The sequence below is a fragment of the Dermacentor silvarum genome, chromosome 1 (assembly GCF_013339745.2).
Source record: "Dermacentor silvarum isolate Dsil-2018 chromosome 1, BIME_Dsil_1.4, whole genome shotgun sequence".
Taxonomy (NCBI): domain Eukaryota; kingdom Metazoa; phylum Arthropoda; class Arachnida; order Ixodida; family Ixodidae; genus Dermacentor; species Dermacentor silvarum.
This window is the reverse complement of record NC_051154.1, coordinates 278,704,999-278,720,742: the sequence shown is the minus strand read 5'-3', so window position 1 is coordinate 278,720,742 and position 15,744 is coordinate 278,704,999. Positions and strand designations below refer to the sequence as shown.

The window sequence follows — 15,744 nt, the reverse complement described above, 5'->3', positions numbered from 1 at the left end:
GGGAGTCAACTGGAGGAGCTACGATCAGATACAGTGCGCTGTGAAGCGTGCCAAACAGACATGAAAGTCTCGCTATTGAATGATGCAGGCTGCTTTTTCAGCATCTTGAACATCAAACAGCAACTTGTCAGACGATTGCCAAGTGCAAGGACGTTCTGTTCAGTCAAATGGAAAAAATTGAGCAAGGACTACAAAGCGAATCGGTGAGTGACATCACCAGTGGTGCTCTTTACAAGAGTCTTAGGCAGAGTGGAAAGATAAACCCCAAGGACTTTACGCTCACGTTCAACACTGACGGAAGCCCTGTTTACAAATCGTCGAAAGCATCAGTATGGCCCATCCAGTTCACTATAAATGAACTTCCGCCAGTAGTGCGCCGCCAAACCCCAGTTTTGGCTGGATTGTGGTTCGGCCACAAACATCCGGACATGATGGTCTTTATGGAGAAATTTGTGGATGCATTGCAGGCTGTTGGAATTGTTGGGTGGCAGTATGGAACGGAAACTGTGAGATCAAAAGTTCATGCCATCTGCTGTTCAGTTGATGTGCCAGCCCGTGCAGCAGTGACAAACCAGACGCAGTTTAATGGAAGATTTGGCTGCTGCTGGTGCCTGACCTGTGCAGAACACATTGAAGGTATGGCTTTTTTAACTTTATTCCTTGATTATTAGATCTCGCTGATTCAGATGTGCCCACTAGTTTGAGTGACCATATGCCATTTTGTCATGAGGATGTGTTGGAAAATGCCTTGCCACAATAATTAAGCTTAATTAGACTCCAAAAATTGCAGATCAAAGTTGATTTCACATTGATTACTATAAGGTTTTACTTTGTGTGATGATACCTTCGAAGAATTTATTGCGACTTCGTTGAATTGGATGCTCTTCTTCAAGTAGTTTATGGAATGCATAAGTTTTGTCCACATGTTTACAGTGTGGTGCATGCTCTGCATTATGTTCTGTTTCATAGCATGCATAGAGCAGTTGTGTGAAAGTTCTCTGCTCCTGCATTCACCTATTTGGAAGTGCAGCTGCTGCGCAACTTCTTATAGTGAGAGGACACAGCACTGCATTATTGACTGGTGCTATGGGTAGCACAGTATGGGGGTAGTTGCGTTTAGTAGGGCTATTTCTTTACCTAGACTTCATGCATGCTTGTTTAGATGAGTGTAGTGCCAGGCAGAGGCTATTGCATCGTGTGCTGCTCTTGGCTCGTTGGGACGTAGCTAATCGGAGCAGACTGCGCGCTTAGTGGCTGTGTATATGCCCTTGCCTGAAAGTAAATGCGAATGTATGAATTTACGTTCGTCAACACATATAGACAAAGTGCACCTAAATGCATTGTGAATGCGCAGTGTCCGAACACAATTTATCAATGCATATTGTACAGCGCGAAGTCTGAAACGGCCCGCACCATCCATGAGTAAGGTAATTTTTTCTTGAAAGATTAGCTCACCTGCCTCTGGGACACATGGTCACGCCAGCACTTCGTTATCGTCGCTGTATCAGCGCCGACAGTCGCAGACATAATTGCGCCATGTATTTGCAACACCAGCCTGCATGTTTATCGTCTGCTGCCTACACTCACCGAAATCGCAGTGCAGAAAGTGTAGTTTTCATGCTACACTGTAAAAAAAATAGCTTCGTGTAGGTAGGTGGAGCTATACTTTTCTACACCAAAGAAAATAAAATAGCCCTAGTGTTTTGATTAAACTGATATAGTGGACTTACTTAATAGGTATTGATGGGCTAATTGGCGATTCATGATTTTGGTGAAGCAGCGCTCTTGCAAGAGGACTGCTCCTGGACACTTGGACATCCATCAGTCTTCATAATTCATGTTTATGTGAACAATTTTTTTCCAAGTGCGCTGCTTCACCAATCATGTTCAAGTGGGCTGTAGGCAGGTCAGTGGCATGTTTGAACTCAAGCCAGTTGCTGGGACTTGCCTAAAGTGACTTCGAGACTGCTAAAATTTTTTTGTTCCACTAGTTCTTGGTGCAGTGTAACATGATGAACAAGGAATATATTGAAGCAAGGTGTTAGACCGGGCTAGTTGGTAATCTAAGATGGTGTACATTGTGACAGCAGACAAGGGACGGAAAGGCATGATAGAGACAAGCGCATGATGAACAAATTGCACAGGCTGACACTTTTGAAAACATTCTACAGTGATGCAGATTGTTGCTAGAACAACAAGAACATGTGCTTCACATTTTTTTGCACATATTTGTTGAAAGGACTTAATTGCTTCCAGCAGACAACACAGCTTTTTCACTGCTAGTTACTGTTTAACTTATAAGTGCCAAGAGATATATAAATGGCACATTGCCTTAAAGTAAACCTCATACAGCCCTACAAAGTACCAGTAATAAACACTTTCTGTGAGATTTCTTATAACTTTTTCTGCTTTTGCATGTATGTAACAAAAAGTTATGGGCGTTTCCTTCATTGCAGGTGCTCCTCGGTACATCCAGACTGACTTTGTACTGAGAATGGAAGAAGGTGTCCTGAGAGACATGAAGCTTGCCCTTGAGCTCAATATGCCAGTGAATGGCATCAAGGGGCCATCGCCATTGATAAACCTTGATTTCTTCAATCCAGTGCTGAGCCAGGCAGTTGACTACATGCACTGTGTGCTGCTTGGAGTGGCACGGCAGCTTACTGAGTTTTGGCTGGACAGTGCAAACTCCCAGGAGCCGTTCTACATTGGTATGTATTGTACTGTGTTCAGATAGGAGACAGGAGTATGCCTGATAACATTCATGATATAGCTGGTACTGATGTTATAAATATGCAGCAGTTTTTGTGACAAATATCACTACATATCCTGTGCACGAGCCAGAATTACTGTATAAGAATATTTATGGGATGCAGTGCACTCGCTATGCTTCAAAATAGCAAAAAAAAAGCAGCAGCCAATTACTCCTGTACAGTGGGGAGTGCCGAGCATTGTCAAAAATATACCACTAAATTAGCAATTGGTCCAGTGTGGACACCTGCCTGGAAATAGCATTCAAAAGGAAATGTTTGAAGAGTATTGTAGGAATGCTCGTATGTAAGAAGTATACTTAACCAAAACAGATGTGTGGCTCAGCTGGGTTGTACTAGTCAATAACCGAGCTGATTGTGAAGTTAGAGCCAAAATTTTTGTCAGTACTTTAATTTCATGTGATATTCTGTGACAACTTGCATGTTATAATGCCTATGGAGAGCATGTAGCTTTAAGAAACATGTCATTACAGTATTGCCAGCCTTTGCTTGTTTAACTGTAAAGGCAATGTGCTCTCTGTGCATTGAGAAAATTTGATAGTTAATTGATGATAGTTTGGGTTTAATACCACTGCAGCCGACATTGGCATAATGCACCAAGCACTAAAATTGTTCTAGTAATGCCTAATGTCTAGATTGCTATAAATATTTGGCCTGACCACAGCTACCATACTATGCAAGATATGTAGTTTTTTTATGTTTGTGGCCGCATGGCATTGCATGAAAACTAGTATATTAATAAGCCATGGTTAACATCTAATCTTGTTATTTGAAAAACTAGGCATGTGATTACACTATTGCCAACCTTTGCAGGTATTGCAATTGGGGAGGTAAACATCCTCTTCGTAGCATAGATGAAATTTGTGGTGACATACTATGGCTTATCTTTGTGCAGGCGCTCCTTCAACTCTAGCCAAGCTGGACAAACGTCTCCTGAGTATCTGCCCACCCCACTGTTTCACACGGCTACCAAGGTCCTTGGCAGACAGGTGCTTCTGGAAGGCGAGCGAGTGGAAGAACTGGCTGCTCTACTACTCTCTGCCAACAGTACTTGGAGTGCTGCCACCGCGGTTCTGGAGGCACGTGTCAATGCTGGCGGAAGCCATTTTCACTATGCTCAAGAGTGAAATTTCACCAACTGATCTTCAGCGGGCAGGTAAATTGCTTTTTCGAATTTAGATTATCTTGCGAAATTTAGATTATTCTTAAGAGTAGTTACACGATCAGCCTGTTATTATTGAATGCTTGCTTCCAATGTTCCCTTGTCATGGTCATTAGCTGGTCCGTCATAAAACCTGCAGCCCCTTGCGACAGTTATTGACATTATGTGCACTTGCTCTAAATGTGTGTGCAAGAGTAAATCTTTCTAGTCTCCCCGAAAAACTACTGCATGGCAATTTGATTGCAAGGCTGCTTCAGACCAAAGTTACGTGTGTCATTATTAGAAAGAGAACAAAAATGAAAATGTTCAAGAACAATGTTGGGGGGCACATTTATTATGTGAATGTTTATTAAGTATACGCAGTATATACTTGTACACAAACTGAAGAGTAACAATGTGCATGCATTTGGTTAAAGCATAGGTGCAGATACAACCTTCTGTTGCCTATGCAACCTTCTGTGCACCATCAAAACGTCGCATAATATGTGACTTAGCCAATCAGTTCTGTGAAAGCTCGCGAGGTGGTCATTTATCTTAGTTAACCACGATACTTACTGGCTGAAGTAATCGACAAGCCCACAGACACTGGTTATGGCAGCGGCGCTGATTTGTCAATGAATTCGACCTTGTTCTACAAAATAGCCCCCCCCCCCCTGATTAGCTCGGATGGTAGAATGACAGCCCCTAAAAGTGCCTTTTCCTTGTTCAAGTCTGTAACACAAATGTTTTTTTCTAGTGCAAAGCTTTCTTCTTGACAAACCTTTGTTGCTTATGCTACAGTATGGTGGATGACGGTATTTCTCTTTCATGACTTATACAGCACACTGCTGCTGTGGCAGGTGGATTTTGTTTCTGATTGTTCGTTCACTCTGCATATTATGCTCCAAATTACCCTTCTCGATGCCACCTTTTGCCAGCAGTGCACCCAGTTGATAAGCACTCCTGCAGCCTCGTTTGCCTGCATGATTTTTTTTTTTTTGCAGCTGCATTTTGTCTGGTATTTTTGGTCACACGGATGTGGGAGCACTGTGCATATACATTAAGTTCACCCGCAGGGGCGTCTGCGTCAGCAGGCGTTTGGTGTGTTGCGACACCACGGACCCGAGCACACGAGGGTCGGACCCTCCCACGCTTAACCGTGCGTGGCTTAGCCGTGTTCGGGGAAAAGGGGATCCTGGGGGTTGAGCCGAGGCCGGGTGTTTGGACCTTTAAGGCCCCTCGGCAGAGGCAACACACCCCTTTGGCCTCGGCTTCACGTAGACGGCACCCCCGGACTGACCCACCCGGGGGAAATCGGTAGTTGCCTTTTCCTGTCCTCCTCTTCAATCCTTCGTCTTTTTCTCTCACTTTGAATCTTTCCTGTCTCCTTCTCACTTCTGAACTTCTGATTTTCCAGGCAGCTAGGGTTAACCTTGTGTGAGATAGCCAACCTTGGTTATATCATATTTGGTTATAGTGGTTGTGTACAGCTGGCGTTGGCAGGTCTTGTTCATAACAACCCTGTCGCGTCCCCTTGTTGGGCTCCACGGTGGGCGGCTGGCACCGCTGCCGAAATCATTTTAATCTGTATGGCATCCTCATACCCCAAACTCCCTGATCGCCCTCTTTTTAAAAGAGGGCGCACCGATGAATCCCTGAACTTCTTCGCAAAGACCACTGAAACATTCCCACGTTTCCACGTGATTCATTGTGAAAACACTGACAAAAAAGCGATAAACATCTCACCCTTCTTAGTGTCAAAATGTCTCACTGAGGTCATTGGAAGTGGCTACAAAGCCACCAAGATGGCTAGTGGTGACCTTCTGATTGAAGTAAAAAGCAAAATGCAGTACGAGAAACTCACAAACCTGGTGGCATTTGGTGATAAAACCATATCTGTCAGCGCACACCGAACAATGAACACCGTCAAGGGTGTGGTTTCAGACAACGACCTCATGGATTTGACTGACGAAGAACTCCTGAATGGATGGAAAGAAGAAAACGTTATAAATGTACAACGCATAAAAATCAGGCGCGACAACAAAGAATTACCAACCAAACACATAGTACTTACATTTGGCTCTAGCACACTCCCGGATGCAATAGAAACAGGCTACCTCAAACTGCGTGTAAGACCTTACATTCCAAATCCACGACGCTGCTACAAATGTCAGAGGTTTGGCCATGCCTCTCAAAGCTGCCGAGGACAACTAACTTGTGCGAAATGCGCTACAAAAGATCACTCTGCTGATGAATGTACTGCTGAGGCCCATTGCGCGAACTGCGATGGCAATCACCCCGCATATTCCAGATCTTGCGCAGCCTGGAAGAAAGAAAAAGAGATAATCACTATCAAAGTCAAAGAGAACATCAGTTTCAGGGAAGCACGACAGCGTCTTTCACCTTCATTTTCAATGAAAACTTCTTTTGCCGAAGTGGTGCAACAGGGGGCAGCATCACGACGGACCCCGGCGGTCGCCCAAGGCACGCGCAGCGTACTGAGGGGACTGCCACCCGCCCCCATGGTGGGAGCAGCTAAGGCTGCCCTGCCCCTCTCGAAATCGGTCACACCCGAGGCCTCCACTAGCGCTGGCAGCAGCCATCGCAGCTCAGAGGCTAAGGAGGACCCATCGGCCTCCGGGCTGGTGAGGCCACAGCCTTCGTCCCTCGAGGCGAAGGCTACACGACGTACACATCGTTCGTTAGAGCGAGTGTCCAGCGCTTCGCAAGAGGCTATGGACACTACTCCAAGCAAAGTGGTGCAGCCAGCACCTAAAGAGCGGCCAAATTCTTTGGACCGCTCTAGAAAAGACAAAACCAAAATTACAGGGCCGCAAACGGCTCTGTAGGCTAAAACACGTTTCGTTTCGTACACACAGCACCAATTTAACTTCACTATGGACACGAAAATTATGCAGTGGAACGTAAGAGGCCTTCTTAGGAACCTCGACGATATCCAAGAACTTATTTACCAACACAATCCGAAAGTGCTGTGTGTACAGGAAACGCACTTAAAATCAAAACATACGAACTTTCTCCGACAGTATGTTACGTTTCGTAAAGATCGCGATGATGCTATCGCATCATCAGGAGGCGTTGCCATTGTGATTCACAAAAACATAGCATGTCAACGTTTGCAGCTACAAACGCCCCTTGAAGCAGTGGCAGTTCGACTTGTTCTTCTAAACAAACTGATAACCATTTGCTCGCTTTACATACCCCCACATTACCACTTACACAAACATGAATTTCAGTCCTTTATAGACGAATTGCCAGAACCTTATCTTGTTCTTGGCGATCTCAATGCGCACAGTAGTCTGTGGGGCGACTCTCGTATCGATGCGCGAGGTCGTCTTGTTGAACAATTTCTTTTCTCCTCTGGCGCGTGTCTCCTGAATAAGAAGGAACCTACGTTTTACTGTATCGCAAACAGAACCTTTTCTTCTATTGACCTTAGCATAGCTTCCCCGTCTCTATTTTCTGAACTTAAATGGGAAGTTATCAAAAATCCTTACGGGAGCGATCATTTCCCAATACTACTTACAGCAACCAAAGTAAATGAGTCTTCACCACAAGCCCCTCGATGGAAGGTTGGTACAGCCGATTGGGAGAAATTTCGCACTCTTACTAGTAGCATCTCCTGGGCTGACATCTCTTCGTTAGGAATTGATGCTGCTGTTGAGTATTTCACTACCTTCATAATTGATGCCGCCTCTAAATCCATATCCGAAATAAGTGGTGTGGCATGCAAACGCCGTGTCCCATGGTGGAACGACGAATGTAGGAACGCTCGTAAGAAACAGAACAAAGCGTGGGGGTTGTTACGTGATTCTCCTACTGCGGAGAATCTTATGAATTTTAAGAAGGTAAAGTCCGAAGGCAGGAGAACGCGCCGACAGGCCAGAAGAGAGAGCTGGCAGAAGTTTTTATCAGGTATAAACTCGTATACAGATGAATCCAAAGTCTGGAACAGGGTAAATAAGGTAAGAGGACGACAAACATATTCACTCCCTTTGGTAAGCACACAGGGCGACAGCTTGGAAGACCAAGCGAACCTCCTGGGCGCACATTTTCAACTAGTGTCCAGCTCATCGCACTATTCCGAAACGTTTAAACGGTACAAAGCCAGAATAGAAGGACAGAAGCTGGAACGAAAATGCAAAAAACATGAGCCATATAACGAGCCATTAAGATTAGCTGAGCTACAGGCATCACTAAACTGCTGCAATAATTCTGCTCCAGGAGCTGACCGTGTAATATATGAAATGCTGAAGCACCTTCCCCATGAAACACAGAAAACCCTCCTTTCCCTCTACAACACTGTATGGTCTTCCGGTGAGATCCCGTCTGCCTGGAAAGAGGCCATAGTGATCCCTATCCTGAAACAGGGCAAGGATCCATCGTCTGTTTCGAGTTACCGGCCTATAGCACTAACTAGCTGTCTCTGCAAAGTCTTCGAAAAAATGATAAACCGTCGCCTACTACATTTCCTAGAATCAAACAAACTACTTGACCCATACCAGTGCGGTTTTCGCGAGGGTCGATCCACCACTGACCATTTGATACGTATGGGCGGCTTGCGCTGGAGTTTGAGGTATAGTAGCGGCGCCTGGTGGCGGCGAAAAGCGTCATCTGGGTAGTACCAGCTTGGATAGTATTGAGCCCTGCCTGTAACGAAGCACGTTTCTAGCCCGCGTTTTGCGTCGATTCGCACTTTTTTCTGCCCTGTTTCGAGTGCGAAAAGGCTCGTCACTTCTCACAGACCATGGCGACCAGGCTGCGAGCTGGCCGCAGCCTATAGTTATACGAAAACGGACTCTCCGTGTGCCGTGGGACGTAATGCTGGAAGCAGAAGACATCGGCGACGCCGATCGAGAGAGACCTAGCTCAACCTCGAAAAAACGTCACCGTCGTTACTGCTGCGTCGTGGGCTGCCATGAACAAGAAGGCCTGAATCCCAACATCAGATTCTACCGTTTTCCTTCAAGGCCTCACGAAGTGGAGCGTCGGGCGCGCTGGATAACTGCATGCAGTTCGTCGCGCCATGGCTAAGCGAAATGGAAGACCGACATAGCAGCAGGCATGGCTGGTGATTCACGATTCAAGACCCGGCCACAGCGAAAATTAACAATTCGACCGGTGCGAAGTGGTGAAGTGCACCAGGTGTGTGCAAATGACCACAAATGGTCGGGCTGATTCGGTGACAATTCACTACCCCACTACGAGCAGCACAGGTTAGAGAGTTGAATGTGCTCATCCTTGACCTCAAGCCAACACGCTGAGGCAGCACAGCAAGGTAGTATTGATTACAGCACATCGTTGTTCGAGCGCTGTCATTAAAAGCTACATCAAGCGAGCAGCGCACGAGCTCGCGCTGCAGCGTGATTCGCACGTACGTACGTTACTGCGAAATTATATGCATTGCATCAGTTATATATAATTTATCAATTGCTAGAGGGACACATGGCCGCTACTACAGCGCAGGCATAATTACTTGTCTAGCGGCATGCAGTCAAGAAAGATTGCAGGAGGCCCGCCGTTTCGCGGCATGTCGAAAGACCGCTGCCGTCGCGGCGCGTACGATCGTGCGCTCGAGCAGTTCGTACACCGCGGCATGCTGAAAGACCGCTGCCGTCGCGGCGCGTACCGTCGTGCGCTCGAGCAGTTCCGTACACATGTCTGCTTATCGCTGCTGTGAATTCATTTATAGAAAGCATTTCCTCGCGTTTGTGCGCCTGAATCTAGCAGCGTGCAAACCTTACCTAAGTTCAACTTCACACGTGCGTGACTCGCTTCACTTGCGATTGACACCGCGCTAAAACTTCGCCGCTTATTTCTTGAACGGCGTACACGTATTCGGCGTTGCATAATTTCTTGCCTTTACGCAGCATGCCACCCATGGAAAAATCTTCGGCGCCCGATATTCGCTGCAACCCGTGGTACAACACAACCGAAAGTGGCGGGTCCATATTGTAAACGTGCTTCCCGAAGCAGACGACCGAGCTTGGTACTACCCAGTTTCGGATTGAGGGCGCTTTTTAGCACCATTTTTGCAGCGCCCCCTGGGCAAGGCAAGAGCCCCATTGAGGCGCAGATACGCGAAGCTTTTGTTCACAAACAGTTCTTTCTGTCAGTATTCCTAGACATGGAAAAGGCCTACGACACCACATGGCGGTTTGGGATACTAAGAGACCTCTCCCACTTTGGTATACGTGGTAATATGCTAAATGTGATTGAAAGTTATCTGCTGAATCGCACATTCCGTGTTCGAGTTGGCAATGCTTTATCACGACCTTTTGTGCAGGAAACCGGAGTGCCGCAGGGTGGGGTGCTCAGTTGCACTCTCTTTATTATAAAAATGAATTCCTTGCGTCTATGCATCCCACGCAACATGTTCTATTCAACGTACGTCGATGATGTACAGATTGGATTTAAATCGTGCAACCTTGCCATCTGTGAGCGGCAGGTTCAGCTTGGTCTGAACAAGGTGGCTAAATGGGCAGACGAGAATGGGTTCTGCCTAAATCCACAAAAGAGCACCTGCGTCCTTTTTTCTCGAAAGAGAGGACTGTACCCCGACCCCGACATTCACCTGCAAGGACAGAGTCTGCCTGTAAAAACGGAACATAAATTCTTAGGCATAATTCTTGACACAAAGCTGACATTCATACCACACCTAAAATATCTAAAAAACAAGTGCATGAAAACAATGAATATTTTAAAAGTGTTGTCACACACTACATGGGGTAGCGACAAAAAATGTCTCTTAAACGTGTATAAAAGCCTCATACGAACACGCCTAGACTACGGGGCCATAATTTATCAGTCAGCCACCCCAACCGCGTTGAAGATGCTGGACCCCATCCACCATCTAGGTATTCGCTTGTCTACAGGTGCCTTTAGGACAAGCCCTGTAGAAAGCCTTTACGTGGAATCCAATGAGTGGTCCCTCCACTTGCAGAGGACCTACACAGCTTTCATATATTTCCTTAGAGTGAACGCAAACAGTGAACATCCTTCATATTCCACCGTAAATGATTTGTCCAGCTCCCACCTCTTTCATAACCGCCCTGCAGTAAGAGAGCCCTTCTCGTTGCGTGTGAGAAGTCTGGCTGAGGAAATGGATGTCCCACTTTTTGAGCATCGTCTAATGACACCCACTATACAGGTCGCACCGTGGCAGTGGCAGATTGTAGAGTGTGATTTGTCCTTTTTACATGTTACGAAGCACGCCCCCGCTGCACACATTCGAATGCACTTCCTTGAACTGCAGCATAAATACTCCTGTCCGGAATTTTACACCGATGCATCAAAGTCTCATGCTGGCGTCTCTTATGCAGCGGTTGGCCCATCATTTTCAGATGCCGACGCCCTGCACCCACAAACGAGCATTTTTACAGCAGAGGCTTATGCAATACTGTCGGCTCTTAAACATATCAAGGACTCGAAAATACCCAAAGCAATCATCTACACAGACTCGCTGAGCGTAGTAAAAGCTTTAAAATCTCTTAAAAGGCACAAAATCCCATAATAGTATCGCTTTATTCATTCATATGTAGTATTTATGCATCTGGGCAGCATGTTGTGGTGTGCTGGGTGCCAGGACACCGAGACATCGAGGGAAATGTACTGGCAGACCAGCTTGCCACATCCGTCGAGGCAAAAGCTGGCAACACATCTATGCCCGTCCCTGTTCATGATATGAAGCCATATCTACGAAAGAGACTTCGAGTCCATTGGCAGCGTTTGTGGGACGGCCAGACTCATAACAAGCTCCATTTAATTAAGCCCCATTTAGGAAACTGGCCATCGACCACGAAATCTAGAAGAAATGATGTCCTATTCTGTAGGCTCAGAATAGGACACACTTACAGCACGCATAATTACCTGCTGTCTGGAGGCGAACCCCCAACCTGTACTAGATGCGGGGAAACACTTACTGTACTTCACATCCTAGTACAGTGTCCATTAATAGAACCTGAAAGAAAGAAACACTTTGTTCAAGCCTATAGAGAGAACATACCCCTTCACCCAGCGATGTTTTTAGCTAATGACCCGGTATTTCAGCACGACTCAGTTTTAGCCTTTTTAAACGACATCGACATTTTGCAAGTTCTTCGCCCGAGAGATTCGTAGCAGGGTCCTCTTTCAGAGGACGCTGCTGCGACAGCATTTTGAAATGCACTCTCCTCCAGGCTCTTGCTTCTAAGGGTCTCTGTGAGGCAGTAGTGCCTTGTATCGCTCACAGATTTTTTATAACATATTCATTGCGCCCTATCACATCATTGTCATGATCTTATTAATTTTGTATTTTACGCACCTTTAGTGCGCAGAATTTTAGGCTCCTTTACAGCCACCCTACACCTACCCACTGTCATTCATCATACCATTGCTCATTCAGTAAGTACACCACGTCTTGGCGCTCTTTGGCCATAGCTGGCCCTTGCGCCAGAAAACAACATATATCACTTACGGCACACATAATTACCTGTTGTCTGGAGGCGAACCCCCGACCTGTACTAGATGTGGGGAAGCACTTACTGTACTTCACATCCTAGTACAGTGTCCAATAATAGAACCTGAAAGAAAAAAGCACTTTGTTCAAGCCTATAAAGAGAATATACCCCTTCATCCAGCGATGTTTTTACATAACGACCCGATATTTCAGAACGATTCAGTTTTAGCCTTTTTAAACGACATCGACATTTTACAAGTTCTTCGCCCGAGAGATTCGTAGCGGCGTCCTCTTTCAGAGAACGCTGCCGCGACCACATATTTGAAATGCACTCTCCTCCAGGCCCTTGCTCCTAAGGGTCTCTGTGAGGCAGTAGTGCCTTGTATCGCTTACACCTTTTTATAATATATTCATTGTGCCCCTATCACGTCATTGTCATGATTTTATTAATTTTGTCTGTTTTACGCACCTTTAGTGCGCAGGATTTTAGGCCCCTTTACAGCCACCCTACACCTACCCACTGTCATTGATCATACCATTGCTCACTCAGTACAACACGTCTTGGCGCTCTTTGGCCATAGCTGGCCCTTGCGCCACAAAACAACATATATCATCATATACATTAAGTTCTATGGGAGGGTAAACAGGAGTCAGAAAAGACTGTTATATCTAGTCCTGCACTAGAAATGGTTACAATTTATATGGTCTCAACTACATTTGTAATTGCTACATTGTTGCTTTGGAAACCATGCAACACCAACTGTCCCAATTTTGTGCACTGCTAGTTTCTTCTGGTAGCCATAGCTTCTGGAATTTATGAAGCCTTCACTTAGTCTGTCTCTGTCATTACAATTTTACTGTCATTGGCAACTGTGGAAACATTGTTTTCTTTACTGTGTTTTCTTTTGCATTTCATTTTTGCTTGTGGGTGCTAAAACGTAATGGGATGCAGGAAGATAAAACACTCAATTTCTGCACCATGGGTGCATGTTTTCTGGAATTGAGTATTGGACTGCATTCTTCATCTAACTAGTGTAGATACACCCCCAGACACCATAATAGATGCTCAAGCTCTTCTGGAGTGTATTTGCTCTGTGTTCCCCATCACGCAAAGTTGTTGCACTGTTAATACATGGAGATGTCATTTGAACCTTGTTAGAGACACAAGTTAAGCGAATAACAGTATTGGAGATGTGATAATTTCCACGTGCATTGACAAGTTTACTCACGGCTTTCTTTCAACAATACTCTTGTATGAAACTATTATTTTTTTCTAGGTCACCTGCTTCAGTCGTTTGTGTCAAGAGCTGCAAGCCTCTATGGGACTCGCTTCATGACCTTCAATGTCCACCAGTTACGCCATCTGACGTCGAGCGTGGAGCATCTGGGTCCCCTTTGGGCCAACTCGGCATTTCCCTTTGAAACAGGGAATGGGAAGCTGACCAAGATGGTAAAGGCGGCAAAAGGAGCTCCAACACAAATACTGGAGAGAGTCGCTCTGGAAGGAGAGCTGGAACTTGCCCTGCATTTGCTTTCTCTGCCGCATGATGTCACGAAGTTCTGCGAAAGACTGCTTGGCAGAGTTCCTATTAAGAAAGCAACTAGAGTTGATAATGTATGCTTATTTGGAGCGCCGGTTACAGCAACATTGTCCACGCAGGAAATGCAATCTGTGCAGAATTTCTTGGACACATGTGCTGTAATTAAGGAATACTTAAGAATGAGCTTTGAAGGGACAGTTATACACAGCCAGCAGTATAGAAAGGCAAAGAAAAGTGACTGTTCTGTAGTAGCAGGCCACGATGGCAATTTTTTATGGTTTCCCATATATTGCATGTGCTTGATGGCGTTCATGGCGTGGTTCTGTTGCTATGCCAGAAACTAGGAATTCATGAGAAAGCTGATGGTTTTCCTCATATCAAAGATTTTTTTTTGTCACCTGTTGACACTTGTGTTGTTTTAAAGCCTGCCAATGTTGCAATGCCAGCTTTGATTATAGACTTTGAGGCTTAAAGCAAGCAGTATGTGTGTGCGTTGCCCAACATTGTAGAACGGGATTGAAGTGAACTGCAAAAACAAAAGTCTGCATTACTGTATTTACGCAATCTAACTTGCACCTTTTTTTGGAGAAAATGGGTTCAAATATAACCTGCACATTACACTGATATGATACCAAAACTGCATATACGGCGACCAACGTTTCTGGCACTGTGCCAAGCTCGCTATCTGCACACAGTGCTAAGAACGCTCGCTGCCGCATACTTTGACAAGTCCAATGGAGAGTTGTGTAAAATCCTAATTAACTTCGGGGGTTTTATGTGTCAAAACAATGATCCGATTATGAGACATGCCATAGTGAGGGACTCCGAATTAATTTTAACCACTTGGGGACCACTTAGTGCCCCCAATGCACGGGACACGGGCGTTTTTGCATTCCGCCCCCATAGAAATGCGGCCACCGCGACTGGAATTCGATCTCGCGACATCGTGCTTAGCAGCACAACACCGTATCCACTAAGCCAACACGGTGGGTGGGTAATATCTCTTAAAAGTGATGATTCTCTCTAAAAGTGATCGCTTGAGAGTGCCACCCTTGTGTGCTTGGCATCTGGCCAATAGAGCCCAAGCTTCGACGATGCATGATGCGTCACTTTCATTATGAAAGCTCATTTTAAAAAGTTTCACTTCTGTGAAGGTAAATCCTGCATGTCGTGTTTTTTTCTCTTCCTGAGCGTGGAGGGAATGCTATATTTTTCTATTATAAATCTGCCGAGTGTTACATTCAGGGCCAATTGTACTTTGTTACTTTAATCCCTTGAAAATTAGGTGTGTGTTAGAATTGTGTAAATACAGTGTCAGTATGGGTATGCATTTTTGAAGTGTATTTTGGAGCAAAAGCAGACCCTTTGTTTATTGCAGAGTGAAATTAGGGTTGGTAATTGTGGCATGCTCTTTTCAATTGACGGAACGAACTTACTCTGACGAGAGCCATGGCGTAGCACCTATGTCTTCCAATGGCTTCGTTTCGCTGGCATCACTGGCTGGCCATGTTTGTTTATCTTCATCTTTTCTACATTCCAAGGGTGTACCAATAAGTTGCCTGTCAGTAGGCTGATCTACTCTGGTTAGTTGAGATGGTGACATGCATCTTTGCTTTCTAGGTCCGCTTGCATAAACAGTAGGACATTCTTGAGTTTGACATCTGACAAAAGTGCTGGTGATAGTGACTCACAGGCTTGTGCAGAAAAACTGTCTCGCAATCGTACCCTCAGAGTGCGGCTTGTCTTCTCTCGTGTGAAGCTGAGAACCGTGTCGTAAGGTAGAGCCTGCTGGAGGATATCGGTGAGCGTAGCTGAATATGCTAGAGTTGGTACATT

The 15,744-nt window shown here is 45.5% G+C and overlaps 1 protein-coding gene across 1 annotated transcript; it reads left to right on the top strand.

Moving 5' to 3' along the window:
• Positions 1–428: 428 nt before the first annotated feature.
• LOC119440797 (uncharacterized) lies at positions 429–15,542 on the top strand. Its single transcript, XM_049661069.1, has 5 exons — positions 429–636; positions 2,457–2,711; positions 3,667–3,927; positions 13,645–14,172; positions 15,529–15,542. The coding sequence occupies exons 1-5, from the start codon at positions 429–431 to the stop codon at positions 15,540–15,542; spliced, it is 1,266 nt and encodes a 421-aa protein (XP_049517026.1).
• Positions 15,543–15,744: the final 202 nt, after the last annotated feature.